The following is a 20,137-nucleotide window of genomic DNA, read 5'->3' on the forward strand; positions in this document are numbered from 1 at the left end:
TGAGTGGGCTCAGTCAGTGTGGCTGCAAAGGATCTGGCTAGAAACATTGATTTTTGTCGACTGTGAGCCACAAGAAAAAACTCTGAAAGCTTTCACTGGGTCACAGGTCAAAAGGTTTGGGGGGCCCTTCAGTCATCCCCTCCTCACATCTATTTTGTCCTGATGTTTGTGATGTAAGTACAGACTTTTATTTGTCATCCTCCTTTGTCTTATCTTTTTATCTGTCCGACTTGTTTTATCTCATCTGTTTGTCATTCCAGTTCTGTTATGTCTGTTTTTATCTCTCCCTCCGTATTTCTTTGTCAATGACTTTCTTCTCCATTCTTCCTTTAACCTAAATGTGTCCATGTCTGGCTCATTCCACCAATTCAGTGCCTTTTGAGAAGGGTAACTTGGTCAAACAAAAACTCTGATTTCACCCAATTTCAACATTCTGCTACAAAGAGCAGTTCTTTCTTCATAAACAAGTTTTCCCAATCTCAAGAGCACCAAATAAAGAAACCGTGTTGACGATTTCTTTGTAAATCAACCATAAATCCCCTTGTGACAGGCGGAATGGAAACTTGTGTGCAACGTCACAAAAAAGACATTGTTATTAAACCATTTCTAGTCTGTATACATGGGTAACAGGGTTGTTATGCCTGACCATTTCTAGTCTGTATACATGGGTAACAGGGTTGTTATGCCTGACCATTTCTAGTCTGTATACATGGGTCACAGGGTTGTTATGCCTGACCATTTCTAGTCTGTATACATGGGTAACAGGGTTGTTATGCCTGACCATTTCTAGTCTATATACATGGGTAACAGGGTTGTTATGCCTGACCATTTCTAGGCTGTATACATGGGTAACAGGGTTGTTATGCCTGACCATTTCTAGTCTGTATACATGGGTAACAGGGTTGAGGTGTTATGCCTGACCATTTCTAGTCTGTATACATGGGTAACAGGGTTGAGGTGTTATGCCTGACCATTTCTAGTCTGTATACATGGGTAACAGGGTTGTTATGCCTGACCATTTCTAGTCTGTATACATGGGTAACAGGGTTGTTATGCCTGACCATTTCTAGTCTGTATACATGGGTAACAGGGTTGTTATGCCTGACCATTTCTAGTCTGTATACATGGGTAACAGGGTTGTTATGCCTGACCATTTCTAGTCTGTATACATGGGTAACAGGGTTGTTATGCCTGACCATTTCTAGTCTGTATACATGGGTAACAGGGTTGTTATGCCTGACCATTTCTAGTCTGTATACATGGGTAACAGGGTTGTTATGCCTGACCATTTCTAGTCTGTATACATGGGTAACAGGGTTGTTATGCCTGACCATTTCTAGTCTGTATACATGGGTAACAGGGTTGTTATGCCTGACCATTTCTAGTCTGTATACATGGGTAACAGGGTTGAGGTGTTATGCCTGACCATTTCTAGTCTGTATACAGTGGTAACAGGGTTGTTATGCCTGACCATTTCTAGTCTGTATACATGGGTAACAGGGTTGTTATGCCTGACCATTTCTAGTCTGTATACATGGATAACAGGGTTGTTATGCCTGACCATTTCTAGTCTGTATACATGGGTAACAGGGTTGTTATGCCTGACCATTTCTAGTCTGTATACATGGGTAACAGGGTTGTTATGCCTGACCATTTCTAGTCTGTATACATGGGTAACAGGGTTGTTATGCCTGACCATTTCTAGTCTGTATACATGGGTAACAGGGTTGTTATGCCTGACCATTTCTAGTCTGTATACATGGGTAACAGGGTTGTTATGCCTGACCATTTCTAGTCTGTATACATGGGTAACAGGGTTGTTATGCCTGACCATTTCTAGTCTGTATACATGGGTAACAGGGTTGTTATGCCTGACCATTTCTAGTCTGTATACATGGGTAACAGGGTTGTTATGCCTGACCCTTTCTAGTCTGTATACATGGGTAACAGGGTTGTTATGCCTGACCATTTCTAGTCTGTATACATGGGTAACAGGGTTGTTATGCCTGACCATTTCTAGTCTGTATACATGGGTAACAGGGTTGTTATGCCTGACCATTTCTAGTCTGTATACATGGGTAACAGGGTTGTTATGCCTGACCATTTCTAGTCTGTATACATGGGTAACAGGGTTGTTATGCCTGACCATTTCTAGTCTGTATACATGGGTAACAGGGTTGTTATGCCTGACCATTTCTAGTCTGTATACATGGGTAACAGGGTTGTTATGCCTGACCATTTCTAGTCTGTATACATGGGTAACAGGGTTGTTATGCCTGACCATTTCTAGTCTGTATACATGGGTAACAGGGTTGAGGTGTTATGCCTGACCATTTCTAGTCTGTATACATGGGTAACAGGGTTGTTATGCCTGACCATTTCTAGTCTGTATACATGGGTAACAGGGTTGTTATGCCTGACCATTTCTAGTCTGTATACATGGGTAACAGGGTTGTTATGCCTGACCATTTCTAGTCTGTATACATGGGTAACAGGGTTGTTATGCCTGACCATTTCTAGTCTGTATACATGGGTAACAGGGTTGTTATGCCTGACCATTTCTAGTCTGTATACATGGGTAACAGGGTTGAGGTGTTATGCCTGACCATTTCTAGTCTGTATACATGGGTAACAGGGTTGAGGTGTTATGCCTGACCATTTCTAGTCTGTATACATGGGTAACAGGGTTGAGGTGTTATGCCTGACCATTTCTAGTCTGTATACATGGGTAACAGGGTTGTTATGCCTGACCATTTCTAGTCTGTATACATGGGTAACAGGGTTGTTATGCCTGACCATTTCTAGTCTGTATACATGGGTAACAGGGTAGTTATGCCTGACCATTTCTAGTCTGTATACATGGGTAACAGGGTTGTTATGCCTGACCATTTCTAGTCTGTATACATGGGTAACAGGGTTGTTATGCCTGACCATTTCTAGTCTGTATACATGGGTAACAGGGTTGTTATGCCTGACCATTTCTAGTCTATATACATGGGTAACAGGGTTGTTATGCCTGACCATTTCTAGTCTGTATACATGGGTAACAGGGTTGTTATGCCTGACCATTTCTAGTCTGTATACATGGGTAACAGGGTTGAGGTGTTATGCCTGACCATTTCTAGTCTGTATACATGGGTAACAGGGTTGAGGTGTTATGCCTGACCATTTCTAGTCTGTATACATGGGTAACAGGGTTGAGGTGTTATGCCTGACCATTTCTAGTCTGTATACATGGGTAACAGGGTTGTTATGCCTGACCATTTCTAGTCTGTATACATGGGTAACAGGGTTGAGGTGTTATGCCTGACCATTTCTAGTCTGTATACATGGGTAACCGGGTTGAGGTGTTATGCCTGACCATTTCTAGTCTGTATACATGGGTAACAGGGTTGTTATGCCTGACCATTTCTAGTCTGTATACATGGGTAACAGGGTTGTTATGCCTGACCATTTCTAGTCTGTATACATGGGTAACAGGGTTGTTATGCCTGACCATTTCTAGTCTGTATACATGGGTAACAGGGTTGAGGTGTTATGCCTGACCATTTCTAGTCTGTATACATGGGTAACAGGGTTGAGGTGTTATGCCTGACCATTTCTAGTCTGTATACATGGGTAACAGGGTTGAGGTGTTATGCCTGACCATTTCTAGTCTGTATACATGGGTAACAGGGTTGTTATGCCTGACCATTTCTAGTCTGTATACATGGGTAACAGGGTTGAGGTGTTATGCCTGACCATTTCTAGTCTGTATACATGGGTAACAGGGTTGAGGTGTTATGCCTGACCATTTCTAGTCTGTATACATGGGTAACAGGGTTGAGGTGTTATGCCTGACCATTTCTAGTCTGTATACATGGGTAACAGGGTTGTTATGCCTGACCATTTCTAGTCTGTATACATGGGTAACAGGGTTGAGGTGTTATGCCTGACCATTTCTAGTCTGTATACATGGGTAACCGGGTTGAGGTGTTATGCCTGACCATTTCTAGTCTGTATACATGGGTAACAGGGTTGTTATGCCTGACCATTTCTAGTCTGTATACATGGGTAACAGGGTTGTTATGCCTGACCATTTCTAGTCTGTATACATGGGTAACAGGGTTGTTATGCCTGACCATTTCTAGTCTGTATACATGGGTAACAGGGTTGAGGTGTTATGCCTGACCATTTCTAGTCTGTATACATGGGTAACAGGGTTGAGGTGTTATGCCTGACCATTTCTAGTCTGTATACATGGGTAACAGGGTTGAGGTGTTATGCCTGACCATTTCTAGTCTGTATACATGGGTAACAGGGTTGTTATGCCTGACCATTTCTAGTCTGTATACATGGGTCACAGGGTTGTTATGCCTGACCATTTCTAGTCTGTATACATGGGTAACAGGGTTGTTATGCCTGACCATTTCTAGTCTGTATACATGGGTAACAGGGTTGTTATGCCTGACCATTTCTAGTCTGTATACATGGGTAACAGGGTTGTTATGCCTGACCATTTCTAGTCTGTATACATGGGTAACAGGGTTGAGGTGTTATGCCTGACCATTTCTAGTCTGTATACATGGGTAACAGGGTTGTTATGCCTGACCATTTCTAGTCTGTATACATGGGTAACAGGGTTGTTATGCCTGACCATTTCTAGTCTGTATACATGGGTAACAGGGTTGTTATGCCTGACCATTTCTAGTCTGTATACATGGGTAACAGGGTTGAGGTGTTATGCCTGACCATTTCTAGTCTGTATACATGGGTAACAGGGTTGAGGTGTTATGCCTGACCATTTCTAGTCTGTATACATGGGTAACAGGGTTGAGGTGTTATGCCTGACCATTTCTAGTCTGTATACATGGGTAACAGGGTTGTTATGCCTGACCATTTCTAGTCTGTATACATGGGTCACAGGGTTGTTATGCCTGACCATTTCTAGTCTGTATACATGGGTAACAGGGTTGTTATGCCTGACCATTTCTAGTCTGTATACATGGGTAACAGGGTTGTTATGCCTGACCATTTCTAGTCTGTATACATGGGTAACAGGGTTGTTATGCCTGACCATTTCTAGTCTGTATACATGGGTAACAGGGTTGAGGTGTTATGCCTGACCATTTCTAGTCTGTATACATGGGTAACAGGGTTGTTATGCCTGACCATTTCTAGTCTGTATACATGGGTAACAGGGTTGTTATGCCTGACCATTTCTAGTCTGTATACATGGGTAACAGGGTTGTTATGCCTGACCATTTCTAGTCTGTATACATGGGTAACAGGGTTGAGGTGTTATGCCTGACCATTTCTAGTCTGTATACATGGGTAACAGGGTTGTTATGCCTGACCATTTCTAGTCTGTATACATGGGTAACAGGGTTGTTATGCCTGACCATTTCTAGTCTGTATACATGGGTAACAGGGTTGTTATGCCTGACCATTTCTAGGCTGTATACATGGGTAACAGGGTTGTTATGCCTGACCATTTCTAGTCTGTATACATGGGTAACAGGGTTGAGGTGTTATGCCTGACCATTTCTAGTCTGTATACATGGGTAACAGGGTTGAGGTGTTATGCCTGACCAGCTCAGTCTTCCACCAAAAATGTGTAGAACCAGTTCACCTGCTTTTATACTATGGTTTGACTACTAGATGTTCAATGTTTCTTTTGAAATAAATATTTAAAAAGGAATAGTTTTACTATATATAAAAAAAAATAATCAGTTCACATAAAATGGCCGACCCAAAAATGAGGGAGAGATGAATCATCACATGAAATAAATAATAATCTCCGTAAATTACTTTGTCACAGCAACAAAATAACTAGGGCTTTACAATGATGGTGAAACAGGGTTGATGAAGGGAATTTTAGCAAGCCTTTACTCATATTAAAACATCTGATTGATTAAATTATTTATGTTGTCTACATTAAAGGGCATTTCATTTAATATAACAGGCTTTAAAATTCAATAATTGTGCACAATTTCTGTTTAATATATAAAAGGGATGCAAAAGACACTCATTTCATGGAACTACCCATTTGTTTCTGACACGTAGTAAGCTGTGTTTTGTGTCCAGTACAGAGGGCTCTCCATGGAGCGACTACTATACAGTTTATGAGGCTCTCTGTCACCAACAGGGTTATAAAATGGTCTGACGATTCAATACACTGTCTCTACTAGCGCTATAACTGACTCAACAACCCAACACCTTCCTGGGGCATTTGGCTGGTGAATTGCAACATCAGTTATTTTGACACGCTGGCTCCCTGAGAGAAACCGATAAAACGATACTTCAGTGTTTGATATAATGAATACAAAGATAACAAACTGAGGCCTGGGCATCATTTATGAACATTCATGTGTTGAATGTGTAAATGAAACTGCCTGGTGCTGTCATGTAAGGTACCTAGTTGCTACAGTTACTTTAGTTCCTGGCATTTATAAGCTGCATTCAAACCTTTGATTTCCAGATGAATTAGTCTATTTCTTCAATATATATCAAATGAGAGGTCGCCAAGAGTTTATATGAACTTTTCTCCAACCGTCTCTGTAACAGGAAATACAGTACAGTAGCTAGCAACACTTGTCTGTCTCTTACAAGACTCAGGCTACAGTTCTTAGACTGGGGTCGTCTTTAACAGGATAACACAGTTGAAGGTCCTTTCATGAACTGTTAACGTTGGTTGTCATGGCGACCACCTCATCCTCCCTCCCTTTACATCATAACTGAGAGAAGACAAGGCTTGGTGGAGATGACAGAGTTGTGTCTGTGTGCATGCATGCGCGTGTGTTTGTGGGCGCATGTGTTCGTGTGCCTGCAAGTGACAAACACGCCTCATAGGCCCAGACAGACTGCGACACCGGGAGAAGCCGCACACACATTACACACAACACACACTAAGGCGGGGTGAAGTCACGCTGCTAAATTAAACTGGAACTCTCTGTCTCTGCTCCTCTGCCTCAAACTCCATTAAAAGTGATCATCCATAATTCAGATTGACATAACCCATCAGACTGGCTGATTGCCGAGTTCAACTTTTGCTACAGACAGAACCAGAGACGAGCACATTTGGGCAATATAAGTATGCTTCATTAAGCCTGTTAAATGGGTTTGAAATTCAAAATTTTAAAGCTTTATTGTCCATCACATTTACATTTTTACTGTTGTGTTGTTGGATTTGATATTCAATGAAGAAGAAAATATTCAATTGCCTTTCCATATAGAATGGGAAGGGATGTAAATAGTCGTAAAAGTGCCTGTATTTTTGTATTAGATCATACTTTCCCTAATAAAGCCTTCTCACACCATTTCTATTCTCTCATCTGTCTCCAATTATGTCCTTCTTTTCTCCTTGTAATGTATATTTTCTCTCCATTTTCTATGTTGTATATCATTGAGTTTCTGACACATGCATAAATGTTTCATGTGTACATCATTCTGATTTATCCATGTCATACCCTTCAGGTTACTATAAACATTCAACCCAACATCCCAAGACCACCATGGCTGGTGGATAACCTCAAAGCAGCAGCATGTGGATTGATGGATAGGAGCTGTGTAAGGTCTCCAGCCTGAGCTATATTGATATATTTGAAGATATCACAACACGACCACTGCACATCTCTGTGTGTGTTTTCATCGGAGTCTGTATGTGTGCGTATGCACGTGTGTGTGCATCCATTTCTCTGTGTGTGTAGTAAAGCCCCACTGATTGGTGTGTTGACTGATTGGCACATAGAAGTGTGGAGCTGGTAATACTGTGGTTGAGGGGAGGTCTGAGTACTGCTGGTAATACTGTGGTTGAGGGGAGGTCTGAGTAGTGCTGGTAATACTGTGGTTGAGGGGAGGTCTGAGTACTGCTGGTAATACTGTGGTTGAGGGGAGGTCTGAGTACTGCTGGTAATACTGTGGTTGAGGGGAGGTCTGAGTATTGCTGGTAATACTGTGGTTGAGGGGAGGTCTGAGTACTGCTGGTAATACTGTGGTTGAGGGGAGGTCTGAGTAGTGCTGGTAATACTGTGGTTGAGGGGAGGTCTGAGTACTGCTGGTAATACTGTGGCTGAGGGGAGGTCTGAGTACTGCTGGTAATACTGTGGTTGAGGGGGAGGTCTGAGTACCGCTGGTAATACTGTGGTTGAGGGGAGGTCTGAGTACTGCTGGTAATACTGTGGTTGAGGGGGAGGTCTGAGTACTGCTGGTAATGATGTGGCTGAGGGGAGGTCTGAGTACTGCTGGTAATACTGTGGTTGAGGGGGAGGTCTGAGTATTGCTGGTAATACTGTGGTCTGAGTACTGCTGCGATCGTAGCTCATCTGGATTCCTCAGCGTGTTTCTCTGGATCTGTACAGCATAGTGGAGGGGATGGAGCAAGGTTAGCTGATCAATAGAACTCTACAGTACATATACCTCCAGCACATAGAGCAGGTCTGGGGAAGGTTAGCTGATCAATAGAACTCTACAGTACATATACCTCCAGCACATAGAGCAGGTCTGGGGAAGGTTAGCTGATCAATAGAACTCTACAGTACATATACCTCCAGCACATAGAGCAGGTCTGGGGAAGGTTAGCTGATCAATAGAACTCTACAGTACATATACCTCCAGCACATAGAGCAGGTCTGGGGAAGGTTAGCTGATCAATAGAACTCTACAGTACATATACCTCCAGCACATAGAGCAGGTCTGGGGAAGGTTAGCTGATCAATAGAACTCTACAGTACATATACCTCCAGCACATAGAGCAGGTCTGGGGAAGGTTAGCTGATCAATAGAACTCTACAGTACATATACCTCCAGCACATAGAGCAGGTCTGGGGAAGGTTAGCTGATCAATAGAACTCTACAGTACATATACCTCCAGCACATATGAAAACATATTCAGTTGAGTGACCTTGATGAGTGTGATATGGGTTCAGTAAACCATTACTTCAGTCTAATGTGATTACCGCAATGCACTTTATCAAAGAATCCTCAATTATTAAATTGATGAACGGATGCTTCCAAACCTACTGCACAAGCAACGCACAATAGAAAAGATGCCAGTTCTGGTGCATCACCTTTTAGTGTGAGAGATTAAAGCCGTGTACGGAGACAAGGAGAGCGGAAAGAAACACAGATAGTCAAACAAGAATGAGTGTGAGAATGAGAGAGATAAAGAAATGAGAAACGAAGCGGGAGACAAAGAGGGATGGCAGACAGGAGAAGAAATATTGGTTGAGATGAATTCACTTTAAAGGTCAGTGCAACATACTGTATATTTCAACACACAATAGGTGTGATTGAAGTCAGTGCTTCAGCAGCATTCCTACAACGCTCTCACAACGTTCCAGGGAGTGCAGGTTCTGTGAACAGGGTTGAGTGTTTTATTTTTATTTATTTATTTATTTCACCTTTATTTAACCAGGTAGGCTAGTTGAGAACACCTTTATTTAACCAGGTAGGCTAGTTGAGAACACCTTTATTTAACCAGGTAGGCTAGTTGAGAACACCTTTATTTAACCAGGTAGGCTAGTTGAGAACACTTTTATTTAACCAGGTAGGCTAGTTGAGAACACCTTTATTTAACCAGGTAGGCTAGTTGAGAACACCTTTATTTAACCAGGTAGGCTAGTTGAGAACACCTTTATTTAACCAGGTAGGCTAGTTGAGAACACCTTTATTTAACCAGGTAGGCTAGTTGAGAACACCTTTATTTAACCAGGTAGGCTAGTTGAGAACACCTTTATTTAACCAGGTAGGCTAGTTGAGAACACCTTTATTTAACCAGGTAGGCTAGTTGAGAACACCTTTATTTAACCAGGTAGGCTAGTTGAGAACACCTTTATTTAACCAGGTAGGCTAGTTGAGAACACCTTTATTTAACCAGGTAGGCTAGTTGAGAACACCTTTATTTAACCAGGTAGGCTAGTTGAGAACACCTTTATTTAACCAGGTAGGCTAGTTGAGAACACCTTTATTTAACCAGGTAGGCTAGTTGAGAACACCTTTATTTAACCAGGTAGGCTAGTTGAGAACACCTTTATTTAACCAGGTAGGCTAGTTGAGAACACCTTTATTTAACCAGGTAGGCTAGTTGAGAACACCTTTATTTAACCAGGTAGGCTAGTTGAGAACACCTTTATTTAACCAGGTAGGCTAGTTGAGAACACCTTTATTTAACCAGGTAGGCTAGTTGAGAACACCTTTATTTAACCAGGTAGGCTAGTTGAGAACACCTTTATTTAACCAGGTAGGCTAGTTGAGAACACCTTTATTTAACCAGGTAGGCTAGTTGAGAACACCTTTATTTAACCAGGTAGGCTAGTTGAGAACACCTTTATTTAACCAGGTAGGCTAGTTGAGAACACCTTTATTTAACCAGGTAGGCTAGTTGAGAACACCTTTATTTAACCAGGTAGGCTAGTTGAGAACACCTTTATTTAACCAGGTAGGCTAGTTGAGAACACCTTTATTTAACCAGGTAGGCTAGTTGAGAACACCTTTATTTAACCAGGTAGGCTAGTTGAGAACACCTTTATTTAACCAGGTAGGCTAGTTGAGAACACCTTTATTTAACCAGGTAGGCTAGTTGAGAACACCTTTATTTAACCAGGTAGGCTAGTTGAGAACACCTTTATTTAACCAGGTAGGCTAGTTGAGAACACCTTTATTTAACCAGGTAGGCTAGTTGAGAACACCTTTATTTAACCAGGTAGGCTAGTTGAGAACACCTTTATTTAACCAGGTAGGCTAGTTGAGAACACCTTTATTTAACCAGGTAGGCTAGTTGAGAACACCTTTATTTAACCAGGTAGGCTAGTTGAGAACACCTTTATTTAACCAGGTAGGCTAGTTGAGAACACCTTTATTTAACCAGGTAGGCAAGTTGAGAACACCTTTATTTAACCAGGTAGGCTAGTTGAGAACACCTTTATTTAACCAGGTAGGCTAGTTGAGAACACCTTTATTTAACCAGGTAGGCAAGTTGAGAACACCTTTATTTAACCAGGTAGGCTAGTTGAGAACACCTTTATTTAACCAGGTAGGCTAGTTGAGAACACCTTTATTTAACCAGGTAGGCTAGTTGAGAACACCTTTATTTAACCAGGTAGGCTAGTTGAGAACACCTTTATTTAACCAGGTAGGCAAGTTGAGAACAAGTTCTCATTTACAATTGCGACATTTACAATTGCGTCATCTTTAGGATGCATCTTTAGGATAGAAAACACAACAGAAGAATGCATCTCTAGTACTTTGCTTTACAGGATTGGATAAATGCAGATTAGCAATGTGATGGAAAGACAACAAACCCTGACCATTCCCAATGTTGCTTTTTTACTAAGAAAGGCTGGTATTGAGAGTTATTGTGTATCTCATATCTGGGTGTAAAGTGTCAATGTTGTGTTGTTGGCTCATCTAACTGACATGTTGTACCCTAAGTGTGCTTATCGGGTACCACACCCCTCTCCCCCGTTCATCTTCACAGTCCAGTTTAACTTCTTTATTACAAATCGTTGCTGACTGTCTGGGACACTGATTTATTTCTAGTGTTTTTAATTGATAGAACATTGTGTGAAGATGACTACACCTGTCCCTGTCCCTGTCCTAACTTGCTCTATGGCGACCCCCCCCCCCTTCCCAGTGCTGATGCTGGGCCTGTTCCTCTACTCCTGCTGGAGGAGACACAAGGGCCTGAAGGAGAGCGTCTACCACGTATCAGCACACCACGGAGAATGGGAGGACATCCGAGAGAACGTGCTCAACTATGATGAGGAGGGCGGAGGGGAGCAGGACCAGGTACAGATAGAGACACTGAATCCCAAATCAAGACAGCATCCCTGGTTGCCCCCATAGACACTTGTGTAGAACAAAAAGGATGGGATCGGTTTAAACAGTTTGATAATTGCTTCCCCATACCTTCTGATAGGCTGGGTGAAGCTTACACCTATCCAGATATACAGGAGTGCCTATAGTGTGTAGGAGCTAGAAGATGATTGGGAATTCAAGGAGACACTGGTATTCAGACAGAGGAAGTAAAGCAGGACCAGGTACCATACAGCTACTGCTATTTAGACAGGACATGGACAGTAGAGGAAACGTCTATCCTTCAACACAGCACAACTACCAATATCTTATAAATCAATGTAGTGGTCGTATGAGTCAATAGTATGGCTCATAAGACCACTACAATACAGTAGAGTAGAATCCAATTTTATTGATTCCCTTAGGGCAATTAATATCACAGCTACAGCTATGCATCCGACACACACCTGTACAACAACTCACACAGGAGAAACGATACAAATCATAGATAAACACAAACAATATAAACCAAGGAAGAATGGGAAGATATTCACAGTTTACATAGTGAGTGTTAGTTTGGTAGCACAGCTAGGGGAGGACTGGTGTTGGAAGATGCTTGGAAATGAACACCAAACTAATGATCCTAGGAGAGTCAATTAGGAGAAATGATGTGAGTAGATACTTTAGAGAATGATAGCGGCCAAAAGACTGTATTAGCATGTGCAGCGCGTTTGAGGGCTCCCACTATTTTAATCTAGTCAACTGGGTCGGACTTCCAACTTCACTGGCTGATCCCTCCTGGTGATGCTGTTGGAGTCATGTCCAACCGGTTCATCAGAAGGGATCAGCCAATCGTGAAGAATAAAATGGGGCTACTTCAAAATAGAGAGAACCTCAATGGCACTTCCCATGCTGTGACAGACGCAGAAAAGATGAGTTCTTGTATTTATCTCTATGGTAGATGCCATTAGTCCTTAATGCCTGTATTTGTTTAATTGCACTGGTAATAGTACTTTTAATCAGACAATTAATTACAAGTTTGTCCAATTAATGGGGCTGTTGCTGCCAACGTTGGCACTTGGGCCGCATGTCTTTTTCTTAGGTAGAAATAAAAAGCATCGCAGACTGGCATTTTTCATAGACAAATATGATTATAAATGCATGTCCTGCTGTTGAGTGTTTTCTATTAGTCTATTGGTCTTTATAAACAGCTCATCTCTAATCAACTATCTCATCTTCTTCTTAATCTCCCTCTCTCTCTCCCTCCCTCTCTCTCTCTCTGTGTGTTTCTGTCTCTCTCCCTCTCTCTTTATCTCCCTCTCGCTCTATCCGTCTCCCTCCCTCTCTCTCTTATCTCCCCCCCCCTCTCTCTCTCTCTCTCTCTCTCTGTGTCTCTGTATCTCTCTCTCTCTCTGTGTCTCTGTATCGCTCTCTCTCTCTGTGTCTCTGTATCGCTCTCTCTCTGTGTGTCTCTGTATCTCTCTCTCTGTGTGTGTCTCTGTATCTCTCTCTCTCTCTCTCTCTCTGTGTGTCTCTGTATCTCTCTATCTCTGTGTGTGTCTCTGTATCTCTCTATCTCTGTGTGTGTCTCTGTGTCTCTCTCTCTCTGTGTGTCTCTGTGTCTCTGTCTCTGTGTGTGTGTCTCTCTCTCTCTCTCTGTGTGTCTCTGTATCTCTGTGTCTCTCTCTCTCTGTGTGTGTCTCTGTATCTCTCTCTCTGTATCTCTCTGTCTCTGTGTCTCTCTCTCTGTCTGTCTCTGTATCTCTCTGTCTCTCTCTCTGTGTATCTCTTGGTCTCTCTGTCTCTGTATCTCTCTGTCTCTCTGTCTCTGTATCTGTCTGTATCTCTCACTCTCTCTTTCTCTGTATCTCTATCTATCTCTGTATCTCAATTCAATTCAATTCAAGGGCTTTATCTCTGTGTCTGTCTCTGTATCTCTCTCTCTCTCCCTGTCTGTCTCTGTATCTCTCTCTCTCCCTGTCTGTCTCTGTATCTCTCTCTCTCCCTGTCTGTCTCTGTATATCTCTCTCTCTCCCTGTCTGTCTCTGTATCTCTCTCCCTGTCTGTCTCTGTATCTCTGTCTGTATCTCTCTCTCTGTCTGTCTGTCTGTCTGTCTGTCTGTCTGTCTGTCTGTCTGTCTGTCTGTCTGTCTGTCTGTCTGTCTCTGTATCTCTCTCTCTCTCTCTCTGTCTGTCTGTCTCTGTATCTCTCTCTCTCTCTCTCTGTCTGTCTGTCTCTGTATCTCTCTCTCTCTCTCTCTGTCTGTCTGTCTCTGTATCTCTCTCTCTCTCTCTCTGTCTGTCTGTCTCTGTATCTCTCTCTCTCTCTCTCTGTCTGTCTGTCTCTGTATCTCTCTCTCTCTCTCCCTGTCTGTCTCTGTATCTCTCTCCCTGTCTGTCTCTGTATCTCCCTGTCTGTCTCTGTATCTCTCTCCCTGTCTGTCTCTGTATCTCTCTCCCTGTCTGTCTCTGTATCTCCCTGTCTGTCTCTGTATCTCTCTCTCTGTCTCTCTCTCTCTCTGTGTGTCTCTGTATCTCTCTGTCTCTCTCTCTGTCTGTCTCTGTATCTCTCTGTCTCTGTGTGTGTCTCTGTGTCTCTCTCTCTGTCTGTCTCTGTATCTCTCTGTCTCTCTCTCTGTGTATCTCTTGGTCTCTCTGTCTCTGTATCTCTCTGTCTCTCTGTCTCTGTATCTGTCTGTATCTCTCACTCTCTCTTTCTCTGTATCTCTATCTATCTCTGTATCTCAATTCAATTCAATTCAAGGGCTTTATCTCTGTGTCTGTCTCTGTATCTCTCTCTCTCTCCCTGTCTGTCTCTGTATCTCTCTCTCTCCCTGTCTGTCTCTGTATCTCTCTCTCTCCCTGTCTGTCTCTGTATCTCTCTCTCTCCCTGTCTGTCTCTGTATCTCTCTCTCTCTCCCTGTCTGTCTCTGTATCTCTCTCTCTCCCTGTCTGTCTCTGTATCTCTCTCTCTCCCTGTCTGTCTCTGTATCTCTCTCTCTCTCCCTGTCTGTCTCTGTATATCTCTCTCTCTCCCTGTCTGTCTCTGTATATCTCTCTTTCTCCCTGTCTGTCTCTGTATCTCTCTCTGTATCTCTCTCTCTGTCTGTCTGTCTGTCTGTCTGTCTGTCTGTCTGTCTGTCTGTCTGTCTGTCTGTCTGTCTGTCTGTCTGTCTGTCTGTCTGTCTGTCTGTCTGTCTGTCTGTCTGTCTGTCTGTCTGTCTGTCTGTCTGTCTGTGTATCTCTCTCTCTCTCTCTCTGCCTGTCTGTCTCTGTATCTCTCTCCCTGTCTGTATCTCTCTCTCTGTCTGTCTCTGTATCTCTCTCTCTCTCTCCCTGTCTGTCTCTGTATCTCTCTGTCTGTCTCTGTATCTCTCTCCCTGTCTGTCTCTGTATCTCTCTCCCTGTCTGTCTCTGTATCTCCCTGTCTGTCTCTGTATCTCTCTCTCTGTCTGTCTCTGTATCTCTCTCTCTGTCTGTCTCTGTATCTCTCTCTCTCCCTGTCTGTCTCTGTATCTCTCTCCCTGTTTGTCTCTGTATCTCTCTCCCTGTCTGTCTCTGTATCTCTCTCCCTGTCTGTCTCTGTATCTCTCTCTCTGTATCTCTCTCCCTGTCTGTCTCTGTATCTCTCTCCCTGTCTGTCTCTGTATCTCTCTCCCTGTCTGTCTCTGTATCTCTCTCTCTGTCTGTCTCTGTATCTCTCTCCCTGTCTGTCTCTGTATCTCTCTCCCTGTCTGTCTCTGTATCTCTCTCCCTGTATGTCTCTGTCTGTCTGTCTCTGTATCTCTCTCTCTCTCTCCCTGTCTGTCTCTGTATCTCTCTCTCTGTCTGTCTCTGTATCTCTCTCCCTGTCTGTCTCTGTATCTCTCTCTCCCTGTCTGTCTCTGTATCTCTCTCTCTGTCTGTCTGTCTCTGTATCTCTCTCCCTGTCTGTCTCTGTATCTCTCTCCCTGTCTGTCTCTGTATCTCTCTCTGTCTGTCTCTGTATCTCTCTCCCTGTCTGTCTCTGTATCTCTCTCCCTGTCTGTCTCTGTATCTCTCTCTGTCTGTCTCTGTATCTCTCTCCCTGTCTGTCTCTGTATCTCTCTCCCTGTCTGTCTCTGTATCTCTCTCCCTGTATGTCTCTGTATCTCTCTCCCTGTCTGTCTCTGTATCTCTCTCTCTGTCTGTCTCTGTATCTCTCTCCCTGTCTGTCTCTGTATCTCTCTCTCTGTCTGTCTCTGTATCTCTCTCCCTGTCTGTCTCTGTATCTCTCTCTCTGTCTGTCTCTGTATCTCTCTCTCTGTCTGTCTCTGTATCTCTCTCCCTGTCTGTCTCTGTATCTCTCTCCCTGTCTGTCTCTGTATCTCTCTCCCTGTCTGTCTCTGTATCTCTCTCTCTGTCTGTCTCTGTATCTCTCTCCCTGTCTGTCTCTGTATCTCTCTCTCTGTCTGTCTCTGTATCTCTCTCCCTGTCTGTCTCTGTATCTCCCTGTCTGTCTCTGTATCTCTCTCTCTGTCTGTCTCTGTATCTCTCTCCCTGTCTGTCTCTGTATCTCTCTCCCTGTCTGTCTCTGTATCTCTCTCTCTGTCTGTCTCTATCTCTCTCCCTGTCTGTTTCTGTATCTCTCTCCCTGTCTGTCTCTGTATCTCTCTCTCTGTCTGTCTCTGTATCTCTCTCTCTGTCTGTCTCTGTATCTCTCTCCCTGTCTGTCTCTGTATCTCTCTCCCTGTCTGTCTCTGTATCTCTCTCTCTGTCTGTCTCTATCTCTCTCTCTGTCTGTCTCTATCTCTCTCCCTGTCTGTTTCTGTATCTCTCTCCCTGTCTGTCTCTGTATCTCTCTCTCTGTCTGTCTCTGTATCTCTCTCTCTGTCTGTCTCTGTATCTCTCTCCCTGTCTGTCTCTGTATCTCTCTCCCTGTCTGTCTCTGTATCTCTCTCTCTGTCTGTCTCTATCTCTCTCCCTGTCTGTTTCTGTATCTCTCTCCCTGTCTGTCTCTGTATCTCTCTCCCTGTATGTCTCTGTATCTCTCTCCCTGTCTGTCTCTGTATCTCTCTCCCTGTCTGTCTCTGTATCTCTCTCTCTCTCTCTCTCTCTGTCTGTCTGTCTGTCTCTCTCTCTCAATTCAATTCAATTCAAGGGCTTTATTGGCATGGGAAACGTGTTAACATTGCCAAAGCAAGTGAGGTAGATAATATACAAAAGTGAAATAAACAATTAAAATGAACAGTAAACATTACACATACAGAATTTTCAAAACAATAAAGACATTACAAATGTTATATATATATATATACAGTGTTTTAACAATGTACAAATGGTTAAAGGACACAATATAAAATAAATAAGCATAAATATGGGTTGTATTTACAATGGTGTTTGTTCTTCACTGGTTGCCCTTTTCTCACGGCAACAGGTCACAAATCTTGCTGCTGTGATGGCACACTGGTATTTCACCCAATAGATATGGGACTTTATCAAAGTTGGATTTGTTTTCGAATTCTTTGTGGATCTGTGTAATCTGAGGGAAATATATCTCTCTAATATGGTCATACATTGGGCAGGAGGTTAGGAAGTGCAGCTCAGTTTCCACCTCATTTTGTGGGCAGTGAGCACATAGCCTGTCTTCTCTTGAGAGCCATGTCTGCCTACGGCGGCCTTTCTCAATAGCAAGGCTATGCTCACTGAGTCTGTACATAGTCAAAGCTTTCCTTAAGTTTGGGTCAGTCACAGTGGTCAGGTATTCTGCCACTGTGTACTCTCTGTTTAGGGTCAGTCATAGTGGTCAGGTATTCTGCCGCTGTGTACTCTCTGTTTAGGGTCAGTCACAGTGGTCAGGTATTCTGCCACTGTGTACTCTCTGTTTATGGCCAAATAGCATTCTAGTTTGCTCTGTTTTTTTTGTTAATTCTTTCCAATGTGTCAAGTAATTATCTTTTTGTTTTCTCATGATTTGGTTGGGTCTAATTGTGCTGCAGTCCTGGGGCTCTGTAGGGTGTGTTTGTGTTTGTGTTTGTGAACAGAGCCCCAGGACCAGCTTGCTTGGGGGACTCTTCTCCAGGTTCATCTCTCTGTAGGTGATGGCTTTGTTATGGAAGGTTTGGGAATCGCTTCCTTTTAGGTGGTTATAGAATTTAACGGCACTTTTCTGGATTTTGATCATTAGTGGGTATCGGCCTAATTCTGCTCTGCATGCATTATTTGGTGTTCTACGTTGTACACAGAGGATATTTTTGCAGATTTCTGCGTGCAGAGTCTCAATTTGGTGTTTGCTCTCTCTCTCTCTGTGCGTCTCTGTATCTCTCTCTCCCTCCCTCCAGAATGTCTTCAACATGGTGGAGTTACAGAGGTCTCTGCAGCCCAGCCCAGCCCAGTCACTGAGATACAGCTACCCACAATGCATAATCTCCTACCCTCAGACGACCAAGCCACCGGACACCAAGAATGGGACCAAACCAAAAGGATCAAACGAACCCAGAATCGGCAGCACGGCGATCGCCCTGCGTCTGGCCCACCCTCCGTCCGGTTCTGCTACCCTTCCCTCTCCCCTCGCCATGCGGCAATCCCATAAGTCCCTGTCCTTCTCCAGTCAGGACCTGGCCCGCTACCTGTGTGAGATCATAAGGGACACGGACCATCCCCTGGGGGACAACCCTGGCTTCATGACCTCACAGCGTCGCCTGTCCAATAGGGGGCAGCATGGTGGTCTAGTCGTGCGCTCACTTAGCTCCCTCAATGCTGGAGGTCAGGGGTCAGAGGTTAGGGTTCAGGGGAGTCAGGAGAGCCTGGAGCGTCAGAGAGCCCAGAGCCCACTGCTGGACAGGCTCAAAGCCCTGCGAGCTGTAGTCAGTGAGCTCAGAGTGGACGCTGCTGTAGACTGCTGCCACCAAGAGTACAGAGGGACAGAAGGACAAAGTGAAGGAGAGGGAGACCAGGGGGCAGCCCAATTGTGAGAAGAGAGCATGAGACTGGAGTTGTGCAATTTTTAAATTGATTGATCCAAAGATGGTGTTGGGGAAAAACAAAACAAATGAGAACAAATAGTTAAGAAATGTACATTTCTGATTTGTAATCCATTTGTAAAGTATTCTATGGGTGGATTGTGGCAAAAAATGTGATGCATCTTTGATGTGAGAGATTTTACAACCAATCTGGAAAAGCAGCACCATTTCCTTGGCAATGCCCTGTCTATACCCCACAAAAATATATGTAAAAGAAGGCTAACTGAATCTAGATTTTAAATAGGGTTCCTTTTTTGTTGTTGATAATTATCGTAATATAATTTCTGTGAGAAAAAAATATTTTGTTTGTTTTGTTTTGATTTAACGCCTTTTGAATAAATAAATATTTGAGAAAGAAATCAGAAAAACATTTAGAAATGTATGTCTGTGATAATAAGCCATTGCTATCTTTTAGGTTCATTTTTGTGATGCATTTTTTACCAACCAATTTTCATTATCAAAAGCTATGTTTGGTAAATGCATGCCTCTATTCCTCAGCAACTTAAGTATATCACTGCACTACCTCTTATTTACTGATTCATAATAGCGCCTAAATATTATATGCAATTAAAACCCACTTGTCTAGACTGGAAAGTGTGTGGGTTGAGAACCAGGACCAGTATGTACCAATATCCTGACTATGACTACTTTACTCCCCTGAGTATTGTCTCTCAAGCTCCTTATCAATCATGTGCATACAGGTGCTGTTGACCTGGTTAGAACTCTGAAATTCAGTTGAAAAAGTTGTAAAAAAATGCTACAAAAAGGTAGCATAGCATCCAACTCAAGATGGACAGTGTAAGAAACAAGAAAACACACATCCACCACACAACGTTGCTCCAAAGGTTTTAAAATGACTCAAATGACCAACGTGTGACTCTAGCAGTTAGCAACAGGTTAGCAACAGTACATTTAAATATGATGATGATCAGGATGGTAATGATGATGATCAGAACATTCCTGCTCCAGAATGAATCATTCATATCCTGTACCCAAACCTTGCTGACCCTTTTGGAGTTCTCTGACATGTACTTAAAGAGTATGTAGCTCCCGCAGACTGACCTCTTCAATACTTAATTGCACTGCGTGACTTCAGTTAAATGGCAGTGAAATTGGAGCTTTCATAAGGAAAGGAAGCAGTGCTGCTTTTATAGAAATATAATTACTAGAAGGTACCAAGCCCTTACATGTGCCGTCTAGACATGTAACACGTGCTTATCCATGTCAGTGATGTCACACTGTAACACGTGCTTATCCATGTCAGTGATGTCACACATACCACATGGCCTTGTGTTGAAGTCTTGGAGCCAAACAAATATAAATAGCATCTTCAAGTTCAAACATGAAATCAAATCAATTTGTATTTTTCACATGCCCCGAATACA

The 20,137-nt window shown here is 43.0% G+C and overlaps 1 protein-coding gene across 1 annotated transcript in view; it reads left to right on the forward strand.

The window, feature by feature from the left end:
- LOC116356342 (neural-cadherin-like) overlaps positions 1 to 19,320 on the forward strand; it is a 30,596-nt gene extending 11,276 nt beyond the window's left edge. Inside the window, exons 5-6 of the mRNA XM_031801775.1 lie at positions 11,612 to 11,766; positions 18,072 to 19,320. Of these exons, the coding sequence (XP_031657635.1) occupies positions 11,612 to 11,766; positions 18,072 to 18,704 (788 nt within the window). The 3' untranslated portion in view covers positions 18,705 to 19,320. The remainder of the gene's footprint in view (positions 1 to 11,611; positions 11,767 to 18,071) is intronic.
- The last annotated feature ends 817 nt before the right edge of the window (positions 19,321 to 20,137 follow it).

Source organism: Oncorhynchus kisutch, linkage group LG22, assembly GCF_002021735.2.
Source record: "Oncorhynchus kisutch isolate 150728-3 linkage group LG22, Okis_V2, whole genome shotgun sequence".
In the NCBI taxonomy this organism is placed as follows: domain Eukaryota; kingdom Metazoa; phylum Chordata; class Actinopteri; order Salmoniformes; family Salmonidae; genus Oncorhynchus; species Oncorhynchus kisutch.